The sequence below is a fragment of the Capra hircus genome (assembly GCF_001704415.2).
Source record: "Capra hircus breed San Clemente chromosome X unlocalized genomic scaffold, ASM170441v1, whole genome shotgun sequence".
NCBI lineage: Eukaryota > Metazoa > Chordata > Mammalia > Artiodactyla > Bovidae > Capra > Capra hircus.
In genome coordinates this window covers 19,819,139-19,844,450 of record NW_017189516.1, presented here as the reverse complement: position 1 = coordinate 19,844,450, position 25,312 = coordinate 19,819,139, and the positions used below count along the sequence as shown (strand labels likewise).

Here is a 25,312-nt window from a genome sequence, read left to right as displayed (position 1 = left end):
TAATAAATACCAGGAACAACCATGAGTTCAGTGTACCTGAAGTGGAGTGAGTGAAGGGATGAGGTCACAGAGGTAATGCTGGAGTGAGGGAGATGAGAAGACTGTTGAAAAGACTTTGACTCCTGTCCTGAGTTAGAGGGGAGCAGAGAATGACACGGAGAAGGAAATGGCAACCCACTCCAGTGTTCTTGCCTGGAGAATCCCAGGGATGATGGAGCCTGGTGGGCTGCTGTCTACAGGGTCGCACAGAGTTGGACACGACTGAAGTGACTTAGCAGCAGCAGCAGCATGTACAAAGTAACACAGCAAAAGCCTACAGAAGCTAAAAACTATAGGGACACAAGAAGAAATAGAAGTTTTCTCTAGTGGAAGACTTTTAACATACTATTCATAGAATTGGCCAGATTAAGTGAACAAAAAAGAAATAGGTAATGCTACAAAAGAGCTAATCAATAAGGTGGGACTTGAGGGAGTGGGGAGGAAGGAAAGAAGGAAGGAAGGAAAGAAAGGGAGAGAGAAAGAAAGAAAACACTACATCCAGATCATACAGAATATACTTTTTCTCAGGTGTACATGGAGCATGATCATATACTAGCACACAAAGAAAACAATCTTGGTAAGTTTAAAATAGAAATATGACATAACACTAATTATAATCAATAAAGGAATTTAATAATTAAAAATTGACAAGCTTATTCTAAAATTAATAAAGAAATAAAACCACATGATTTAGAATAAATGAAACTATTTTGAAAAAGAAGAAAAAAGAGGACTTACATTATCTCAAGACTTATAATGCTATAGTTTTCAAAACAGTGTAGTATTTTTGTAAAGATATACATGAGACAAAATAGAATTTAGGAATAGATTCACACATATATGATCAATTGATGGCTGACAAAAGTGTCAAGAATATTCAGTGAGGAATGGATAAGCTTCTGAACAAATGTCTCTGGAATAATAAGATAGTCACATCCAGAGAAAACTTCAGAATTCCTATAATTGCCCTCTGTTCTTCCTCAGTAGCATATTGGACACCTTCCAACCTAGGGGGAGCTCATCTTCCAGTGTCATATCTTTTTGCCTTTTCATACCGTTTATGGGGTTCTCACAGGAAGAATACTGGAGTGGTTTGCTATTTCCTCCTCCAGTGGACTATGTTTTGTCAGAACTCTTCACAATAACCCATACATTTTGGGTGGCCCTGCATGGCATGGCTCATAGCTTCATTGAGTTATGCTAGCCCCTTCACCACAAGGCTGTGATCCATGAAGGGGAAGGATATGTACTGAATTGTTAAGACTGATTATCTCCAAAAGATGAGATTATGAGGACTTTTCAAATTAAAATTTTTATGTTTCTATTAAGATAGTGTTTACCAGGTTTCTCCACTGTATAGTTACCAATGTCCCTATGTAATAAGTGAGTAATCTGTAGGAATATACCTTGAAACTATGTAGACACTTTGTTCCTCATTAAACTTTCATCCAATAGCTTTGGCATCCATCAGTGATTCTTTCTTGGCTCAGTTATTATTAACTACAGTGGTTGCAAAAAGTTATTTTTCTAACTCCATCATTTGTTCCATATTACTATTTGGAGTGCATGCATGCTTAGTTGCTCAGGCGTGTCTAACTCTTTGCGACCCCATGAACCAGGGTCCTCTGTCCATGGGATTTTCCAGGCAAGAATACTGGAGTAGGTTTCCATTTCTTTCTCCATACTATTTGGCATTGGACCTTAAAGAAGAGCTTTCCTGTCTCCCTCATTCAATCATTTATTATCAGTATGAACTCATGGTTTATCTTAGTCTCTAGCCAGGCTCAACACCCAGATGGGCACCCAAAGGCTGTATGGACATATGTAGGTAAATGGTCAAAAGGCAGAGAAGAAACTTTTCTGGGACTCTTTGACATGGAAGAATAATGCACTGTGATTTCAAAATCTGTTGGTCAAGTTCTAACAAGGGCCACAGTTAGGTTAGAAGGCTACAGGGATGCAACAGTTGATGGAATTCAAGTGAAAGTTTGCAGGAAAATAGGAATATTTGAATAGATTTCAAGTGAAGTACATCTCCTTCATCTAAACAAATTCCTCAGATGGATATTATATCTGACAGGGGAATACTTCTATCTTGTTGTTATTCAGTCACTCAGTCATGTCCAACTCTTTGCAACACCATGGACTGTTCTTCACTATCTTCTGGAGTTTGCTCAAACTCAGGTCCATTGAGTTGATGATGCCATTCAATCATCTCATCTTCTGTCATCCCCTTTTCCTCCTGCCCTCAATCTTTCCCAGCATCACAGTCTTTTCGAATGAGTCGACTCTTTGCATCGGGTGGACAAAGTATTGGAGCTTCAGCTTCAGCATCAGTCCTTCCAATGAATATTCAGGGTTGATTTTCTTTAGAATGGACTGGTTGGATCTCCTTGCAGTCCAAGGGACTCTCAAGAGTCTTCTCCAGCACCACAGTTTGAAAGCATCTATTCTTTGGCGCTCAGCTTTCTTTATAGTCCAACTCTCACATCCATACATGACTACTGAAAACACCATAGTTTTGACTACATGGTTTGAATTCAGGTAAATTCTTAAATAGGTTTTTAAAATATATATATACCATCAAAAACTAAAAGTAAAGTAAGTACGTACAAGCTCTGTTTTATTTATTTTACCATGTGCGCTCAGAACCCTCCCTTTTCACCTGTGTTTATCTCTATATTTGCATTTATTTTAGTTTAAGACTCAGTCATCCCTTAGTAATTGGAATAACTAAAATAGCAAATGTAGTTGCTAGTGTGTGTTCCTGGGTGGCACATGAAAAAGGTGGATGGCTCAGGGAGACTAACAGCAGACCATCAATAATTAATTAGTATCACCAGTATCATCAGTAGTTCCTAATTTGGTTTCAGAGTAGAAAAATACCAAAGATAAAGGAAAGCAGTTCTCAGTGACTGATCCTGCAAATGTTTTTTTCCTTTATCTCAACATAGGAAAAGAGTCAATTGCAGTTTGCTTTCATGTGAAAAGGTCCTAATTTACGTTTACTGTACTGCCAAAATGTTATTTGAATTCACCAGCTTCATAATTCAACTGTCATAATTTAGTTAGAAGGGAATATACAATGGAGAAAAGACAATCTCTTTAACAAGTGGTGCTGGGAAAACTGGTCAACCACGTGTAAAAGAATAAAACTAGAACACTTTCTAACACCACACACAAAAACACACTCAAAATGGATCAAAGATCTAAATGTAAGACCAGAAACTATAAAACTCCTAGAGGAGAACATAGGCAAAACACTCTCCGACATAAATCACAGCAGGCTCCTCTATGACCCACCTCCCAGAATATTGGAAATAAAAGCAAAAATTAACAAATGGGACCTAATTAAAATTAAAAGCTTCTGCATAACAAAGGAAACTATAAGCAACATGAAAAGACAGCCTTCAGAATGGGAGAAAATAATAGCAAATGAAGCAACTGACAAAGAACTAATCTCAAAAATATACAAACAACTCCTGCAGCTCAATTCTAGAAAAATATATGACCCAATCAAAAAATGGGCCAAAGAACTAAACAGACATTTCTCCAAAGAAGACATACAAATGGCTAACAAACACATGAAAAGATGCTCAACATCACTCATTATCAGAGAAATGCAAATCAAAACCACCATGAGGTACCATCTCACGCCAGTCAGAATGGCTGCTATCAAAAAGTCTACTAGCAATAAATGCTGGACAGGGTGTGGAGAAAAGGGAACCCTCTTACACTGTTGGTGGGAATGCAAACTAGTACAGCCACTATGGAGAACAGTGTGGAGATTCCTTAAAAAACTGGAAATAGAACTGCCTTATGACCCAGCAGTCTCACTGCTGGGCATACACACCGAGGAAACCAGAATTGAAAGAGATACGTGTACCCCAATGTTCATCACAGCATTGTTTACAATAGCCAGGACATGGAAGCAACCTAGATGTCCATCAGCAGATGAATGGATAAGAAAGCAGTGGTACATATACACAATGAAGTATTATTCAGCTATTAAAAAGAATGCATTTGAATCAGTTCTAATGAGGTGGATGAAACTGGAGCCTATTATACAGAGTGAAGTAAGCCAGAAAGAAAAACACCAATACAGTATAGTAACGCATATATATGGAATTTAGAAAGATGGTAATGATAACCCTGTATGCGAGACAGCAAAAGAGACAAAGATGTATAGAACAGACTTTTGGACTCTGTGGGAGAGGGAGAGGGTGGGATGATTTGGGAGAATGGTATTGAAACATGTATAATATCATATGTGAAACGAATCGCCAGTCCAGGTTCGATGCATGATACAGGATGCTTGGGGCTGGTGCACTGGGATGACCCAGAGGGATGGTACAGGGAGGGAGGTGGGAGGGGGTTCAGGATGGGGAACACGTGTGCACCCGTGGCAGATTCATGTTGATGTATGGCAAAGCCAATACAATATTGTAAAGTAATTAGCCTCCAATTAAACAAATTTATATAAAAATAATTTAGTTAGAAGGGATCTGGACTTGATGCAGGTCCCAAGTATATTTAATAATATACTACACCAGTGATAACATGATGATATTAGAAACTGAAGATCAGAAACTGCTAAGATTGACTTAAATGCAATAGGGACACATAGAACCAGCAGAGGTTAGTTGATAAATCCAACAAAAATCTAAGGGCCCACTTGAATGGTGAAATTCTTAGGACTATTCTGGGTAGTAGTCCTCTGATCTGGCAAGGTCCCCTGGAGAAGGCAATGGCAACCCACTCCGGTATTTTTGCCTGGGAAACCTCATGGACAGAGGAGCCTGGCAGGCTATGGTCCATGGGGTTGCAACAGTCAGACACGACTTAGTGACTAAACAACATGACACACATGACATTCCACAGGCAACAAAAAATGAACTGCTATTGCCAACCCCTGCTACTAAGAAATGCAGCACCTGAGCAGGTCACTTGGATTACACAGGATGCATGTTCCACATCTGCAAACATTGCTAGTTCCTCTCTATCAAATGACCCCAAAGAAGGCCATATTTGTATAAGGGCCTGAAAAAAAAGTAAGTTATGTCTAAATCACAAAAAAGCAGTAGCTCTCTTGATGTCTTCGGGCATCCTGAACAGAATGTTTGCTTACAACAGGCAAAAGTGGAATTCAAAAGGGAAAACTTATGCTAGAAAAAGAAACACTGCTGCAGTAACTCAATTCTGTCTTCTTGATGGTTCTTCCTTTCTTTCTTTATAAGTCAGTTCCCTCTGGATGCTCCTGGAGAAAAAGCATGGCTGTTTGCTGCACAGTCAAAAAGGTCAACTACATTTACGATGCACTCTCTCACTGGAGACATTTGCACACTGCTGGAGACAGTACTTTATCCATACTTTGTCATCTCGACACTGATTAGCAATTTCTTATTCAGTAATGCTCTTCCTGCTCAGACTTCTTTGATAACATCATCAGAACCCTCAAACTGTGTACCATCTAGCAACTCAGAGAAAAACAGAACCAGCCAGAAAGGAGTGTCAGAAAAGCAGGCAGAAGACTTCAAAAAGGAAGGGAGATAGATTAAGGACTCAATGACGGTCAAGATGAAAATACTTGGAATGCAAATTCCATGTGCATGGACTCCTCATGACGGTGCGAGACTGGTACAATATGTGCAATAAGTACTGCATTTCTCTTACAATTTAATTCATCTGAAATTCTACTGGATGTAGGATTACTTTATGTTTTCCAACTAATCTTTATTTTAAAGTGTCTTTAATACTGTTTAGTGTATGTGGGTTAAAACTGTCTAAATCAGAAAAGTCAAGAGATAAAATAAGGAACAGGCTGTGAAGCCCTTGCATATAGCAACCAACTGTTAGAAGCCTAAAGAATCTAAAGGTCTTATATGTAAAATAGATAAACAAGGTCCTACTGTATAGCAAAGGAAACTATATTCAATATCTTATAATAATGCAATCTTGTAATGAAAAAGTGTATATATATATATAATATATATATATACGTGAAACTGAATCACTTTGCTACACATCAGGAACTAACACAATATTGTAAATCAACTTCAATTTTAACTTATCTATTTATAACAATAGATTTTAAAATTTTATTTATTTTTGACTGTGCTTTGTGTGGGCCTTCTCTCATTGCGGTGAGCAGGGACTACTCTTCGTTGTGGTGTGCGGGCTTCTCACTGCGGTGGCTTCTCTTGTTGCAGAGCACAGGCCCTAGGCACGTTGACTTCAGTAGTCGCAGCACACAGGCTCTGTAGTTGCACCTTGTGGGCTCTAGGGAACGAGCTCAGTAGTTTTGAAACATGGACTTAGTTGCTCCACAACATGTAGAATCTTCCCAGACCAGGGATCAAACCTATGTCCTCTGCACTTACAGGCAAATTCTTATCCTCTGCACCACCAAGGAAGTCCTATACTTCAATTAAAAAAAAAAGAATCTAAAGGTCTGACACAACTACCTTCCATCAGCTTTCTTATGTAGCATTTTATGTACCAAGTATCCCTGTGCTCTCAGATATCATATTTTGTTTAGAAGTATTTTGGTCAATAATGCTTAAGCCCATACAAAGTAACTGGTATACCACTGAGTAATTTGACTCTGGGTCAGATGAGTTAATTATCCAGTCAGAGGATAATTTGTGCTCAGTCTTTCTCCTGCAATGCAGGAGACATGGTTTGACCTCTGATCTGGCAAGGTCCCCTGGAGAAGGCAATGGCAACCCACTCCAGTATTTTTGCCTGGGAAACCTCATGGACAGCGGAGCCTGGCAGGCTATGGTCCATGGGGTTGCAACAGTCAGACACGACTTAGTGACTAACCAACAACAATGAATAATTCTGCACTTATAACTTAGATGAAATGAAGCAATTCATAAAAAAAACAACACAAATAAACACAAGTCATCCAATATCAAACAGATAATTTGAGTAGCCCTATAACTATTAAGGAAAATTTATCCATAATTTAAAATTCACCAAAGAATCTAAAAATAGTAGGTCTATGATATGTATTTTATAACTGATTCACTTTGCTGTACAGCAGAAACTAACACAACATTTTAAAGCAATTATACTCCAATAAAAATTTAAAAAAATAAAAAATGAAACTCAACCCCCAAAAAAGGTATCTCTGGCCAAATGGTTTCCCTGGAGAATTTTACCAAACTTCAAACAAAAAATTAACAAAACTATATAATCTCTTGCAGGAAACAAAAGAGGAAATAACTCTTTCATACTCATTCTATGAAGCTAGTATTTTCCTTGGATAGGTAAAAAGAGGCCCCCAAAAGATATCCACATCCTAATCCTTGGAAGCCATCAATATCACCTTATATGGCAAAAATATAAAGGTCTTTGCAGATGTGATTAAGAATCTTCAGATAAGGAGAGTATCTTGGATTATCCATACGGCTTCTAAATGCAACAAATATCCTTTAGGAGAGGGAGGCCAAAGAAGATCTGATGCACACAGAAAGCAGTGATGTGAAGACAGTAGAGAGAGATTTGAGGATGCTGACCATGAAAATGAAGGGATGAAGCCACAAGCCAAGGGATAGTTGCAGCCCCCAAAAGCTGGAAGAGGCAGGGAACAGATCCCCCAGAGCCTCTGCAGGGAGTAAGCCCTGGCAACACCTTGATTTGGGCCCAGTGATGCTTATTTTGGATTTCTGGCCTTCAAAAACTATGAGAGGATAAATTTCTACTGTTTTAAGCCACTAAGTTTGTGGTAATTTGTTGCAGCAGCCACATGAAACTAACACATTCCCTGATTACAAAATCAGATAAATATAATACAAAAAAAAACTACATAACAATAGCACTTGTGAATATAGAGGCAAAAATTCTTGACAAAATATTAGCAAACATAATTCATTAATATATTAAAGGAATTATACATTGTGACCAACTAGGGTTTATTCCAGGGATGCAAGACAGGTTCAATATTCAAAAACCAATCCATGCAATCCACCATATTAACAGGATTTTTTAAATTAAAGATAAATATATGTTATTATTAAGTTTGAGGTTCTTATTTTTTAATTGAAAGATAATTGCTTTACAGAACTGTGTTGGTTTCTACCAAATATCAACATGAATCAGCCATAGGTATACATATGTCCTCTCCCTCTTGAACCTCCCTCCCATCTCCCTCTCCACCCCACCCCTTAACAGGATTTTAAAAATCACATTATTATATCAATCTATATAGAAAAAACATTTGAAGAAGTACAACATTCATTCCTCCAAAAACTGGAATAGAAATAGAAATACAGAGAAACCGCCTCAATTTGATAAAGAGCATCTAAAACAAAACTACAGGTAACATTATATTGGGTTGGCCAAAAAGTTCATTTGGGTTTTTCGATAATAAACTTTTTGACCAACCCAATACTTCATGGTAAAAGACTGAAGACCAAGAACAAGACAAGAATGTCCATTCTCACGACTCTTATTTAATATAGTGCTGGAAGTTCTAACCAGTGCAACAAGGCAAGAAATTAAAAGGCATACATAATAAAAAGGAAGAAATTAAACTTTTCCTATTTTCAGATGACAACATCATAGGAAGCATAGAAAACCACACAAAAACCAAGTGTATTTTTATATGTTAGCAATGAAAATGTGGACTCCAAGGCAAAAAACTATGAAACCATTGATAATTACTCAGAAGTATGAAATGCTTAATTATAAATCTAACAAACCAAAAAAGCAAGACATAAGTACTGAAACACACTGGCAATCTTGAAAAAGAAGAACAACACTGGAGGCATCACACTATCCAATTTCAAACTCTTGAGCAATGAGGGATTGGAGTATCAGTGCACTGTGCAATTGAAAATCCCTGTAGAATTTACATTTGGCCCACTGTAAACTTGGTTCCCCCTTAACCCCAGTTTCTCTGTTTCCAGAGATTCAACTAATTGTAGACTGTGTAGTACTATAGTATTTACTGTTGAAAATAATCCACTTGTAAGTGGACCCACACAGTTCAAACCTGTGTTGTTCAAGGGTCAATTGTATATTACAAAGCTACAATAATCAAAACAGTATGGGAGAAAACTATAATTCAAAAAGATACATGCACCCCAATGTTCGCTGAAGCACTACTTATAATAGCCAAGACATGAAAGCAAACTAAATATCCACTGACAGATGAATGGATAAATAAGATGTGGTATATATACAACAGAATATTACACAGCCATGAAAAAGAATGAGATAATGTCATTTGAAACAATATGGATGGACCTAGAGGTTATCATACTAAGTGAAGTAAGCCAAAGACAAATATCCTATGATATCACTTATATGTGGAATCTAAAAAAAAAAAAAAATACAGGGAGTTCCCTGGTTGCCTAGTGGTTAGGACTCAGCACTTTCACTGCCATGGCCTGGGTTCAATCCCTGGTTGAGGACCTGAGATCTTCCAAGCCTTGTGGCATGGCAAAAAAAAAAAAAAGATACAAATGACCTTATTTACAAAACAGAAACAGACTCACAGACATAGAAAACAAACTTATGATTACCAAAGAGGAAAGAGAAGGGACAAATTAGGAGTTTAGGATTAAAACAGATAACCAATAAGGACCTACTGTATAGCACAGGGAACTATACTCAGTATTTTGAAATAACCTATAAGGGAAAAGAATCTGAAAAAAATTATACATATTTATACACACACATACACACACGCACACATATATAACTGAATCACTGTGCTGTACACCTGAAACTAACACAATATTGTAAATCAACTTCACTTCAATTAAAAAATTAAAATTAAATAAATTTAGTGAATAAAAAAAATATGGTACTAGTATAAAAACAGACACAACAACAGAATGGAATAGAGAGCCCAGAAATAAACCCATACATACGTGGTGAATTAATTTATGACAAAGAAGCCAAGAATATGTAATGGGAAAAGAACAATATCTCCAAAAAATAGTATTAGGAAAACTGGACAGCCACATGCAAAAAAAAATGAAACTTTAGAGCACTATCTTACACCATACAAAAAATTAACTTGAAATGGATTAAAGAGTTGAATGAATGTAAGACCTGAAACCATAAAAACTCCTAGAATGTATGGGCAGTAAGTTCCCTGACATCAGTCTTGGAAATGATTTTTTGGATCTGACTCCAAAAGCAAAGGTAATAAAAGCAAAAATAAACAAGCGGGATTACATCAAACTAAAATTCTTCTGCACAGCAAAGGAAACTATCAACAAAATGAAAAGGCAACCTACTGAATGGGAAAAAAAACATTTGCAAATCACATATCTGATAAGGGGTTTATATCCAAAATATATAAAGAACTCATATAACTCAATAGCAAAAAACAATCCAATTTAAAAAGGGACAAAGGATCTGAATAGACATTTTTCCAAAGAAGTCATACAGATAGCCAATAGGTACATGAAAAAATGCTCAACATCACTGATCGTCAACGAAATGCAAATCAAAACCACAGTGAGCTATCACCTCACACCACTTAGGATGCTAAAAATTATCAAAAGGACAACAAATGACAAGCGTTGGTGAGGACACAGAGAAAAGAGAACCCTTGTGCACCGTTGGTGAGAATGCAAATTGGTGCAGTCACTATGTGAAACAGTATGGAGATACTTCAAAAAATTAAAAATGGAACAATCATATGATCCAGCAATTCCATTACTGGGTATTTATCTGAAAAAAATGAAAATACTCACTTGAAAAGATATCTGTACTCCCATGTTCACTGCAGCATTATTTAGAATAGGCAAGATATGGAAGCAACCTAAGTGTCCACCCAAAAGATGAATGGATAAAGAAAACATGAGATAGATATAGATATATACACATACATAATGAAATATTATTCATCCATGAGCAAGGACATCCTGCTGTTTGCAACAACTTGGACAGGACCTGAGGGCATTATGCTAACTGAAATAAGTAGGACAGAGAATGATAAATAGTGTATGATCTCACTTATATGTAGAATCTAAAACAAAAAAAAACAAAACAACCAAGCTCATAGATTTAGAGAACAGGTTGGTGGTTGCCTGAGGTGAGAGGAGGGGGTAATATGCATGAAGGGAGTCAAAAGGCACAAATTTTCAGCTAAAAATAAATAAGTCATGGGGATGTAATGTACAGCATGGTGACTACAGACAATAATATTGTTGTATTGCATATTTGAAAGCTGTATGGTGATGGATGTCAACTAGACTTATGGTGATCATTTAACAGTACATACAAATATCAAATCATTATGTTGTATACCTGAAACTAATATAATATTGTAAGTCACTTATACCTCAGTTTAAAAATAAATAAGTAAAAGTGTGATATTGGTAAAAAAAAAAATGGACAAATTTGTCAATGGAACAAATAGAGAGCAAGGAAATAGACCCACACAAAAACAGACTACTGATCTTTGACAAAGAAACAAAGGCAATTCAGTGGAGAAAGGATAGCCTTTTCAATAAATGTCATTGAAACACTTCAATATCCACACACACACACACACACACACACACAAATCCAGACCAAGTCCTTACAACTTTCACAAAAATTAACTCTAAATGGATCTTAGACCTATATGCAAAATGCGAAAAAATAAAACTTCTGCAAAATAAGGAGTTCCCTGGTGGCCTAGTAGTTAGGATTCCAGGCTTTTATTGCTGTGGCCCAGGTTCAATCCCTGGTCAGGGAAATGAGATCTTGTAAACTCTATGGTGCAGCCAAAAAGAATGTAAGCAACTGCAAATAACAGGAGAAAGTCTAAGTGACTTTGGGTTTGGCAATGGTTTAAAATATAACACCAAATGTACATTACATGAAGGAAAAACTGACAAATTGGACTTAACTAAAATTAAAAAAATTCTGCTCTTTGAAAGGCACTGTTAAGAGAATAAAGAGACATGCCCAGAACAGGAGCAAATATTTGCAAAACACATATCTGATAAAGGACTTGTATTTAAAATATATCAATACAAAACACTCTTAAAATCAACAATAAGAAAACATACAATCCCATTAAAAATATGCAAAAGATGTGAATAGACACTTGACCAAAGAAGATATACAGATGGGAAATAAGCATGTAAAACCATGTTCAACATTTTTCATTAGGGAATTTCAAATTAAAACAATGAGTTACCACTACACATTTATTAGAATGGTTAAAATCCAAAAAACTGATAATACCAAAAGCTGGCAAAGATGTGAAACAAGAATGTTCATTTGTTACTGGTGAAAATAAAAACAGTGAAAAACTTTGAAGACAGTTTAGCAGCTTCTTACAAAGTGTTATCATATGACCTACAATTGCACTCCGAGTTATTTTTCCAAATGAACTGAAAACTTCTGTACATACATGTTTGTAGCAGCTTTATTCATAATCATCCAAAACTGGGAACAACCAAGATGTCCTTCAATAGGTGAATGGGTAAGCAAATTGTGGTACATCCCTCCAATGGAATATTATTCAGTGATAAAAAAAAAAGGAGGAACCTTAAATGCAAATTGCTAAGTGAAAGAAGTCAATCTGAAAAGGCCACAGACAATACGATTCCAAATACATGCTGCTGCTAAGTCACTTCAGTCACATCCGACTCTGTGCAATCCCATAGACGGCAGCCCACCAGACTCCCCCGTCCCTGGGATTTTCCAGGCAAGAACACTGGAGTGGGTTGCCATTTCCTTCTCCAATGCATGAAAGTGAAAAGTGAAAGTGAAGTCGCTCAGTCGTGTCCAACTCTTAGCGACCCCGTGGACTGCAGCCTACCAGGCTCCTCCGCTCATGGGATTCTCCAAGCAAGAGTACTGGAGTGGGTTGCCATTGCCTTCTCCTCCAAATACATGACATTTTAGAAATGGCAAAACTATAGAGACAGTAAAAAAAAGTCAGTAATTACCAGAGTTTCAGGCAGAGGGAGAGGAAAGATGAACAGCTAAGCACAGATGAAACTGTCCTGTATGAACTGTAATGATGGAAACATGTCATTGTGTATTTGTCAAAACCCATAGAATATGCAACACAAAGAGTGACCCATACTGTAAACTGTTGAATAATAACATATCAATATTGGTTTATTTAACAAATGTACCACACTAATGCTATCATCTCAATTATTCTGTAAATCTAAAACTGTACTAAAAATTAGGTCACTTAATTGTTTTAACGCTCTTAGCATATAATCAAGCAATGGCACTCATGTTCATTCATTCGATACAAAAACCTTACACAATCATAGCATCCTTATTTGTAACAGCCAAAAACTGGAAACAACCAAGATATCCTTCAACTATTGACTGGTTAAGCAAACTGCGATAAATCCATACCATTGAATGTTATTCAGCAATAAAAAGGAACAAGCTATTCATATATGCAACAATCTGGATGGATCTCCAGAGAATTATGCTGAATAAAAAACAGCCAGTCCCAAAAGGTTACATACTGTATGATTCTATTTATATAACACTTGAAATAACAAAACTATAGAACTGGAGCACAGATTATGGGTTGCCAGGGGTTAAGGAGGGAAAGCAGGAGAAGGGAAGTGCGCATGGCTATTAAAGGGCAACATGATGGAAATGTTCTATGTCAATATCCTAGTTGTGATATTGTACCAAGATTTTACAAGATGTTATGATGGGGGAAACTGGGTAAATTGAATCTACAGTTCAGTTCAGTTCAGTCGCTCAGTCCTGTCCGGCTCTTTGCGACCCCATGGACTGCAGCACACCAGGCTTCTCTGACCATCACCAACTCCTGGAGCTTACTCAAACTCATGTCCATTGAGTCAGTGATGCCATCCAACCATCTCATCCTCTGTTGTTCCCTTCTTCCCACCTTCAATCTTTCCCAGTATCAGGGTCTTTTCACATGAGTCAGCTCTCCGCATCAGGTGGCCAAAGTATTGGAGTTTCAGCTTCAGCATCAGTCAATCCAATGACTATTCAGGACTAATTTCCTTTAGAATTGACTGGCTTAATCTCCTTGCAGTCCAAGGGATGCTCAAGAGTCTTCTCCAACACCACAGTTCAAAAGCATCAGTTCCTTGGTGCTCAGCTTACTTTATGGTCCAATGCTCACATCCATACATGACTACTGGAAAAACCATAGCTTTGATTACACGGACCTTTGTTCATAAAGCAATGTCTCTGCTTTTTAATATGCTGTCTAGGTTGGTCACAATTTCTCTTCCAAGGAGCAAGCATCTTTTAATTTCATGGCTGCAGTCACCATCTGCAGTGATTTTGGACCCAAAAAAGTGAAGTCTGTCACTGTTTCCATTGTTTCTCCATCTATTTGCCACAAAGTGATGGGACCAGATGCCATGAACTTAGTTTTCTGAATGTTGAATTTTAAGCCAACTTTTTCACTCTCCTCACTTTCATCAAGAGGCTCTTTAGTTCTTCTTCGCTTTCTGCCATAAGTGTGGTGTCATCTGCATATCTGAGGTGATTGATATTTCTCCAGGCAATCTTGATTCCAGTTTGTGCTTCATCCAGTCCAGCATTTCTCATGATGTACTCTGCATACATGTTAAATAAGCAAGGTGACAATATATAGCCTTGACGTACTCCTTTCCTGATTTGGAACCAGTCCGTTGCTCCATGTCCAGTTCTAACTGTTGCTTCCTGACCTGCATACAGATTTTTCAGGAGGTGAGTCAGGTGATCTGGTAGTCCCATCTCTTTAAGAATTTTCCACAGTTTGCTGTGATCCACACAGTCAAAGGCTTTGGCATAGTCAATAAAGCAGAAGCAGATGTTTTTCTGGAACTCTTTTGCTTTTTCAATGATCCAGCAAATGTTGGCAATTTGATCTCTGGTTCCTCTGCCTTTTCTACAATTATCTCAAAATTAAAATCTGTCTAAAGTAAAAAAATTTTGTCTAAAAAAATTTAAAAAGGGAAAAATGGGAAAAGTAGGTGCTCTTACTTACCTCAAATGATCCACCAGGTTTTCCTGGAACCAGGGCAGGAAACCTCTGGGGTGATTTCCCATTAGCTGGCATGTTGACTCTGGATACCAGTCCACCTTCCAAAGCTGGAGAGGTGTGTATATATGGGCTGCAGTCAAAATAAATGGAAGATCCTGCAGCCTCCATTAAGGGGAAAGCTCAACAGCTCCACAGAGATACCAACAAATCCTAAAAGGACAGTATCCATGTCATCAGTGTCATTCCACATTCACCCCACAAAGTTCAGCAATTCTCTCTCTGAGCATTATTCAGGGCAGATTATGGAAATAATCATGATACTTGGAGTCAAACTAATGAGCTCAAAGGGGTGCTTCACATTTTACCCAACAAGCCTGTCCCTCAATTCCAGGTTCAAGGCAGATCTGGGTTTGGGGAGAAGGTAGACCTGAGGCAAGTGAACGGTGCTGAAGCCCCATGGGATAGGCAGGGGAAGGACTTGTACATGGGGTCCTGGTGGGTGACTGTGGAAGCAGAAAACCTGGAAACTTGGTAATCTAAATGAAAGAGATCTCTTTTGCCCACTTTAATTACTTCGCCATTCTGGGTGAAAAATCTCTCTTAAATTCTTTTACAAGGGGACTTCCCTGGTGGTCCAGTGCTTAAGAATCTGCCTGCCAATGCAGAAGACACAGGTTTGATCCCTGGTCAGGGAACTAAGATCCAACATACCCTGGAGCAACTAAGCCCACACGCTGCAAGTACTGAGCTGGCACCCATGCCCATGTGACACAACAAAGATCCTGGGTGCCACAACTAAGACCTGAAGCAGCCAAATAAATAAAAATAAATTTAAAAAATATTCTACAGGGAAGTTCTCAGCCTGTTCTTTCTAGAAGATGGTTCAACATTAATAATATTTATTAAATCAACCCATTAGAGGGGGAGAAACACACTGCTTTTAACTTACACTAAGAAAAAGGCATTTGACACAAGTCAACAGTCATTACTAATAAAAACTCAAAATTAGGGAAGAAGTAAATCACTTAAATATCACAAAAATCATTTACAAAAAAATAGCTCTGAAATACTATGTTGAAAAGTAAAATGATGAAGCAACTGCCATTAAAATTAGTAAAAAGATAGGGATGGCCAATACAATTCAAAATTTTCCTGACTCTAGCACACACAAAAGATGAAATAATCAGAATAAATATTGCAAAGAAATGAAAATATAGCTTTCTTCGTCAGTGATATGATTTATACATAGAAAACCTACCAGACTCTACCAGAATTCATAGGGTAATTTGATACAGGACTGGATACAAGATGAAGTTATAAGAGCAGATAGTTTTTTTCTGTTTAATAACAATCACAAGAAAACAGAAAAAACCATTAGTAATAATAACAAGAAAAATATAAAAGTATGTAAAATAAACAAGAGCTATATCTAAAAATTTTTAATTAAAAAAATTGATATAGTCACACAAACAAAAAGATTTAATTAAAATGGAAGAAAAAATTTAATTACAACGTTAACCCTCCCAAAAGCATTACAGCAAAGAATAAAAATGAAAAAGAAAAATTAAACACAAAGCTCAATAATAATAAGATGGTGTCTAGAACACTTTGCAGAATGCAGCTAAAGAGATTCTTAAGAGGGAAATTCATGCTCTTAAATGTTTTGTAACAAAGAAAGGTTGAACATTAATAAATTAACAACCAATTTAAGAAGTTAGATAAAAGAGAAAATAGTACAACTAGAAGGAATTACGGAAACTGAAAACAGGTACATCAGGGAGGATCAACACTACCAAAAGGTGGTTCTTGGGAAACGCTAATAAAACTAGCAAATCTCTGGGGAGACTAAGGAAACCATCTAAACACACATACACTATTAGGACTTGACAGCAAGATGCAGCAAGGAATCTAAAAACTGACTACCTAAGAAGCCTCCATCCCTGACCCGCTGGATTCTCATTCATCAAACTCTTTAATTCCCCACCAACTGACCCCACAAACTGACCGTCTGCAACTCCCCAGAGCCAACAAAGCCATCACCTCAAAATCACTGTCACGCCACAAACCCTCGTGTACTCATTCACTTTAGTGCCGCGCGCCAACAAGACTTAAAACAGTCTGAAGGTCACTTCCGTTTCCTGCCCTCACCTCTGCCACTGCCCCTTCTGGGGCTGTTGATTTCGCACACAATCACACAAGAGCTCTGAGACTGTGGTCCACTCACTCTGAACAATGTGCAGTTAGAGATCTGCAGAGACTTGAACCATGAGCGGCGGCGACGGGCGAGGAACATGGCTGCGCCGAGGTGTTCCACTATAAGGGCCGTCATCTTAGCGTCCTTTCCGTACAGCGGGCTGTTCCACAGAAGGCGACGGCGGGGGGCGTCGCTCATGCGTAGAAACTTTCTGAAGGCCAGGTTTCAGGAGAAACTGGCCTTTGGAACTGGGTTCTATGGGTCTGTGCAAAGTTTACAGAAGCAGAAGTTCCAAACCGCATCCCAGGGGAAGGGGAGATGTGCCCGGATCTTCAAGGGAGGTACCACTAAGAACGGGGAAGAAAGGCAGGATCAGTTTCCCCTTGGGAGATATCACTGGATGAGAGAAGGAGTCAGGGTGGTACAATCCCCTCCTTGAGGATACCACTGGTAAGAGGGGGGAAAGTCAGGTCCCCTCCTGGGCGATACCACTGTAGAAGAGAGAGGAGGAGTCAAAGTGGTACAGTCTCCTTTTAACGTACTGTGGAATTGATAAAAGAATTCATTTGAATCAGTTCTGATGAGATGGATGAAACTGGAGCCAATTATACAGAGTGAAGTAAGCCAGAAAGAAAAACACCAATACAGTATACTAACATATATGGAATTTAGGAAGATGGCAATGACGACCCTGTATGCAAGACAGGAAAAAAGACACAGATGTGTATAACTGACGTTTGGACTCAGAGGGAGAGGGAGAGGGTGGGATGATTTGGGAGAATGGCATTCTAACATGTATACTATCATGTAAGAATTGAATCGCCAGTCTATGTCTGACGCAGGGTGCAGCATGCTTGGGGCTGGTGCATGGGGATGACCCAGAGAGATGTTGTGGGGAGGGATGTGGGAGGGGGGTTCATGTTTTGGAACGCATGTAAGAATTAAAGATTTTAAAATTTTAAAAATAAAAAACTAAAAAAAAAAAAGAAGTGTTTGAGCCCCTCAATTTTCATTACCCCACAAAAATGATTGTAGCTAGGAATAATATTACTAGTCTTTGATATAGATAATTAATGTTTTTCAGAAAATTATCAATAGAAAGACATTTAGAAAAGTTATAAGCACACTTTCAGTGAAAATGAATCTCTAAGATGCATCCCCAACATCTGCTATCAACCAGGTTAGCCTCTCTTATAGGGAAATTCAGGAGCTGCTGCTGTCTCTTGGGACAGAAGAGAATTCTGGGTGTTCTTCACCTCTGAATTCCTATGCACATTCTTTAAAACCCAGTCCTAGTATACCCTCCTGCAGGGAACCTACTCTGACTAGAGGTAAAGAGCTCTTTTCTCTACTGAAGGTGTTTCAAACCCAGCAGGTAGACCCTGGCTAAGTGTGGGTATGGATTGCTGAGTACCCTAAGGACATTCATTTCTTCTCTCTGGGCCTCAGCTGAATAATCTGGAGTAGTTATGAACTGGATGAAGACAGAATGGCAAATGTGAGAACATTGCTGTAACACACACACCTCTACATAAATTTCCAAAACTTATTATTGTTGTGATTTCTGGTCAACATCTCAAATCCTAGACCCTATTTACTTCCATCAGTGCCTCTCTGAACTGATGTCAAAGCTGAGCCTTTCTTAACTCTACCAACACTTATGTGATCTGGATTCATGTTCTCTATTAATCCTTTACTGAAAGTTTTATTTTCCTTTTAGGTATGAAGGATTCATTAACAAAAGAAACCACTTGTTATATACACATAAACAATCTCAATTTTTGATAGAAGAATATTTAACTTAATTTCAATATATAGTCATTAGAAGCATCAAAAGAAATAGAAACAATAGAGAAAAGCAATAGTATCTACATGGCCAAATTGGGCTGACACTTACATCCAGACTTGACTAGCACTTAGAAAGTCCCAAATGACAGCAATCTGGAGTCCCAGTTGAGAAAGGGTCCTGGGCAGAGAGTCCACTCCATGAATAAGACTTCGCACTGAAGCTTTGGAGGCTCCCCCATATAATCCCAGGCCACAGACTGATATCATCATCCATTTGCTGGCAAAAATGCAGCTGTTTTTTTTTTTAAATTTTTTATAATGCTGTTTGTTTCACCTTGTGAGTCATAAGATTAGTTAGACCTCAGGAGACTAGCAAGGTCCCCAGCAGCTTAAGAAATTCCAAGACCTACTCCCTTTCTTATCTAAAGTGTCACTTGACTTGCTGGTAACAATTAGTGTGCTTGCAGGCAGGCATGAAGTCCAGGCAGGGTCAGGATTCGGTCAGAGGCCTGCTTCCCTGATTCTGACACCTGAACAAGACTACCTCCATTTTAATTTCCCTAACAAGTAATGATTTAATCAATGTTCTTGTATTTTGACTTTTGAACATATTGCACTAAAATGTTGTTTTGACTACTGAGTTTTGGGTTCCCCTTTAACTTTTGTACTTTTGCTACAGGAAGTACACTGATTGAAACCGCCCACCCTGGCCAGGCACCATAGTAACTATTCGCATGAGTTGTTTTACGGCGGGAGGTCCTGGTAAGGAACAGGGAACTAATAAGCCTCCACCAACCAGAAGAGTTTGGGAAAGGTCAAAAGGAGACACCACCTGTCCAACCACCTCCCAGAATCCTTCTCGCTGGTACACAAGGGCGTGCACCACCAGGAAGGACTCTGAGTCAGAATGATTGGCTAAGGACAACCTGGAAACTAATCCCATCACCATAAAACTGAGACTGCAAGCCATGTGGCAAAGCTGTTCTCCTGGGTTCCCTTACCCTACTGTTCTCCACCCGGGTGCCCTTTCCCAATAAAATCTCTTGCTTTGTCAGCACATGTGTCTCCTCAGACAATTCATTTCCGAGTGTTAGACAAGAGCCCAGTTTCGGGCCCTGGAAGGGGTCCCCCTTCTTGCAACACTTTGAAGTGAGTGTCTCTTTTGCCTGAGCCTAGTCCCAGCCCTACTAAAAAAAAACTTGTTCTCTAACATCAGAGCTTTATTAATTGAAATTATGTCAGTAAGAATAAAACATCCCACTCTTGCCTGGAGGATCCAAGCTACTTTGGCACAGAAAAACAGAATTGATTTCCAACCCAGGTTCAGAGATTCAAATAAGGGGCATCTGAAGTGTCATATCTTTTTTTTTCTTTTATTTATTTGTTTTGGCTTGCTGGGTCTTCCTTGCTGCACATGGGCTTTCTCCAGTTGCAGAGAGTAGGGGCTACTCTCCAGTTGTGGTGCTTGGGCTTCTCACTGTGGTGGCTTCTCTTGTTGCAGAGCACCATCTCTAGGGCACCTGGGCTTCAGTGCTTGCAGTGTGTGGGCTCAGTACTGGCACACAAGCTCAGCTGCTCTGCAGCATTTGGGATCTTAGTTGCCTGACCAGGGATCAAACCCACATCTCCTGCATTGGAAAGTGGATTCTTTACCACTGGACCACCAGGGAAGTCCCATGCTTCATTTAAATTTTAACTAAACTCCACTTTTCCCCAACATCTTGTAGTAATCCTATTTCTTCCTTTGTTTGGTGGGACTAGGATAATCAACCATCCCTGTGTGTGTAGGACAGACAGGTTTATTGAAACAAGGGAACTTCAGTGCTAAAATTAGGAAAGTCCTGGGAAAACTGAAACAAGTTGGCCACCCTAACCGAGATCCTGCACAGTTCCTGTGATGTGTGGCCTCCTTGTTACAGCAAGTTAAAACCTATTTCTAGGGAGTTCTGAGCTTTCACTGCCATGGCCCAGGTTCAACTCACAGTTGGGGAACTGAAATCCCATAAGCCATGGGGGCACTGTCAAAAAGAAATTATGTCTAACTATGGACCTGACACTTGTGGTCTTTATCAGATGGACTTTATCAAGGTCATTAATGTTGGAAGGGTTCATAGAAGTTGAGTTTGAGATCACTCTTAGTATGCATTGATGGTGGAAAAATTGCCAGGCCTGGGTTCCAGCTCCAGATCAGAGAGACTTTGATGGAAGAATAGTTCATTGAAGGCTGAATGTTAAATGATACTAGGAAGGAATTAATGGTAGAAGAATTATCAGAGTTCTAGATTACCAGTCAGACTAGAGCAATACTGAAAGGGTTGAAAATTGGCCGAAAGGTAGTAGAAATGTTAACAGTGGCCTGGATTTTAGCTTTTGACAAGAGAGTCATTGATGGTTGGTTAGTAAACAAATCAAGGTCCTACCATATGAGTGACTTCCCTCATAGCTCAGTTGATAAAGAATCTGCCTGCAATGCAGTAGACCTGGGTTCAATTCCTGGGTTGGCAAGATCCCCTGAAGAAGGAAATGGTAACCCACTCTAGTATTCTTGCCTGGGAAATCCCATGGACAGAGGAGCTTAGCAGGCTACAGTCCATGGGATCGCAAGAGTCAGACACGATTTAGCAACTAAACCACCACCACCACCTTATGAACAGTGGTGGTGAAAGAGTTAATGCAAGCCAGTAATTTGAGCTCTCTTGTCTAGACCAAGGGGTTGCAAATAGATAGTACAGCTGGCCAATGGCTGTGTATAATAGCTGGGATCTGGTTTCTAGTGACCAATAGGATGAAACAGCAGCCTGTTACCAGGGAGAAGCCCCTGTTGCCATGTGCAGAGTGAGAGAGGCAGGCTCTAGCCTGAGTTGCTACAGACAAATAGTTAGCCAATGACTGCAGACACTGGGCTTTAGCTTCGATAGCCTACGGTAAACTATTGCCAAGTAGTAACCCCTATTGCCATATGAAAGGAGGCAGCCAAAGTGGCACCTGAGAGGCTGTAGACAAAAAGACAGTTAGCCAATGGATGAGTAAGAATGGGGCTCTCTGGCCTCCGCAAGCATATGAGGCTTCCTGGTCTGTAAATCAGGGAGGTCCTCATCGTCCAACGCTGGGAGAGGGCAATGCATAGCCTGAGGGTGTGCAGATAGGCAACACAGCTGTGTGTGGGAAGTGGAAGTGGGTGGGAGTGGAAACAAGGCCTGAGGTGCTTTGGGCAGGCGGTGCAGCTAGCCAATGGCTCTGTGTGGGAGGCAGTCTTCAGTCTCCCTGCCCAAGCCCATGCTAAAAACCCTGTTACTATGCAGAAATAGCTTTGCTCCAAATTGTATCAGAAAGAATGGAGCCTCTCAGTCTTGCCTGTGCTGTGCTGCGGTAGTCACTCAGTCATGTCCAACTCTTTGCAACCCCATGGATTGTAGCTTGACAGGCTCCTCTGACCAAGGGGATTCTCCAGGCAAGAATACCGGAGTGGGTTGCCATGCCCTCCTCCAGGAGATTTTCCCAGGGATCCAACCCAGGTCTCCCATGTTGCAGACTGATTCTTTACCATCTGAGCTACCAGGGAAGCCCCTGGAGAAGCTAAATCACTTTGACAAAGAGCAGCCTCAATTTCCAACACAGGAAGAGGAGGAGGAAACGTGGCATGAGGGGTTGCAGACAGGTGACAAAGGAAAAGAAACAAATGAAATAACTTTAATAATATAGTTTATCTAAATTACATATCCAAAATATTATCATTCAACTTATAATCAATCTTTGAAATTATTACTGAGATATTTGGCATTCTTTTTGTTGTAGTAAGCCTGTGAAATCAGATGTGTACTTTACATTTACAACACATCTCGATTTGAATGCTAAATTTTCGTCAGAAATACTTATGAAGTCTAAATATGATAGACTTCATAAAATTTACTGTGGAGGACTTATCCCGCAGTCCAGTTATTATGACCCTCTGCTTCCACTGCAGGAGGCTCAGGTTCAGTCCCTGGTTGGGGAACTAAGATCCCACATGCTACACTGCGTGGCCAAAAATAAATAAAAATAAAATAAAATTTATAGATAATAATTTAGGTTAATATTCACAGGTTGTTCCAAACATTTTAAAAGTTCTCTAATAACTGAATTGAGTATCTATTTTTTAACAGAAGAAATGTCTAATATTACCAAAATGTACAATGTTACATTTAGAATAGTTTTTCTTTCAAATGGCAGCTAGATATTTGAAAGGTTTGCCACAGAAAGGAATGACTATAATCTCAAAGCTCAATTGGTGGCCAGTAGAGACAGGACGTCATTTCAGATCTCTTAATCCAAAGTTGTAATGCATTTTATTGAAGCACTGATCTTCTGTTTGTGTGTCTATTTCAAAATTTTAATTAATTAAAATTAATAAAATTTTAAATTCAATTTTCAGCCTCATTTCAAGTGCTCAATAAGCTACATCTGGCTAGTGTCTGCCATATTGAATGGCACAGTTCTGAGCTATGTGCATTGATGGTGGTCAAGTTGAAAGAGCCATGGTTTTGGGTTGTAGACCAGAGGAGCAGGGATGGTAGAAGGGTTCATAGAGACTAGGATTGAAAATATACTAAGATGAGCACTGATGATGAATTGCTGACAAAAGCTCACATTCAAGGGCAGACCAAAGTAGCACTGATGGTGGAAGCGCTAGCAGAGGCTTGAGTTTGAAGTCAGACCAAGATGTTGATGGTAAAAAAAAAAGAGAGATCCAGTTCAGGCAAGATAGCATAAACCTGTTTTTCTCCCTGTTCCTTCCTGCTACACACAACTATCAAGCTTTGAAATAAAACAAGGGAAATCCATACGAAAAATATGAAACATGGTATAAGGAAGGTGGACTCACTTAGGATCCCAGGACTGAAGGAACAACACACCTGCCAGGCATCATGTCCTCCCACCCAACAGAAGACAGCGACTCAGGCCCAACATTTCCTGATGTCCAACCCAGCAACAGAAGACAGCTCAACTAGGCTCATTCCTACCTTGAATTAAATGGAAGTCTCTCTGACAAAGGGGGCTTCTCCAGTGGCTCAGCAGTAAAGAATCTGCCTGCAGTGCAGGAACCACAGGAGACACAGGTTCGACCCCTAGGTTAGGAAGATCCCCTGGAGAAGGAAATGGCAACCCACTCCAGTATTCTTGCCTGGAGAATCCCATGGACAGAGGAGCCTGGAGGGCTATAGTCCACAGAGTCACAAAGAGTTGGAGGTGACTGAAGTGACTTGGCACAATACCCAACGGCTCTCTGACAACATGCGACAAGCCCAACACCATCAAGGGGATGGATTTGGAACCCACTTATAATAAGGGACATGAGAAGTGCTCCCTTTCCCCAGTGGGCCCTGAGAAGACAGGGGGAACCTGCAGGAGAGATACAGCCACAGCAAGAGACCAGGCCTAGAAACTTCTTTTACCTTGAAGGCCCAAGAGATCTGAGATTCGCTTCTCCCAACAGGAGACATGAGGCAAAAAGAATCCCATCAGGCAGCCAGACTTGAAAAACCTCTCCTCTGCCCAGGGCACCAGGGCAGGCACATAGAAACAGCAAGATGGACCTAACCACAGCAAGCATCCCGAACCAGGATGCCACTTTGACCTTGTAGATCTGAGATTCCCTTTCCTGGCACCAAGACACCTGGGCAGTCAGAAGGCACTGGTCAGTGGGGGTTATCACATCCCTCTATCACTGAGCAACCCCCAGAGGTCTGACCTGTAGAAATCCTACATACCCTTGCACAGCACCAATAAAGACAAGTGGAAGCCCCAGAGGAACCAGATAGACCAAGCAGATGGAAATAACACCACAAAAGCTCAGAAAATTAAACTGATATTGGAACCACAGCATCAAAATTAGGCCAAAATTTTCATAGCAAACCAAAACAGAGTGACTGACTACTAAAATAAAACATTTCAATAGGACCCAGCATCTCCTAACATCACAGATGAAGGCGTGGAATACAATAGAAAATCATCTGTCACATCAAGAACCAATACCAAATTGAGTGAGAAAAGACAATCAACAGATGCCATCACTGAGATGACTTGGATGTTCAAATTATTCGACAAGATTGTAAAGCAACCAGTATAAAAATGTTTCAACAACAATTACTGATGAGGAAAGCTCAGCTTCTCTGTACACCAGTGCTGAACCAAATCTCAGAGATAGAGTTTTGGTGAAGTAGAAAAGGATACCTTTATTGCTTTGCCAGGCAAAGGGGGACACAGTGGGCTAATGCCCTCTCAAACCCACATGTCCCAACTTGAGGAAGATAATGAGAAGTTTTATAGTAATGATTCAAAGTGGGTGTGATCAGCTCGTGGACTTTCTT

General features: G+C 39.5%; 1 protein-coding gene and 1 pseudogene across 1 annotated transcript in view; one reads left to right on the top strand and one right to left on the bottom strand.

Annotated features, from left to right (window-relative positions):
* ZNF157 (zinc finger protein 157) overlaps positions 1 to 17,619 on the bottom strand; it is a 34,442-nt gene extending 16,823 nt beyond the window's left edge. The window contains 2 exon segments of the mRNA XM_018043626.1: positions 14,987 to 15,193; positions 17,132 to 17,619. Coding sequence (XP_017899115.1) covers positions 14,987 to 15,151 — 165 coding nt within the window. The 5' untranslated portion in view covers positions 15,152 to 15,193; positions 17,132 to 17,619.
* The window catches only part of LOC102173649, a 73,146-nt pseudogene continuing 65,207 nt past the window's right edge, over positions 17,374 to 25,312 (top strand).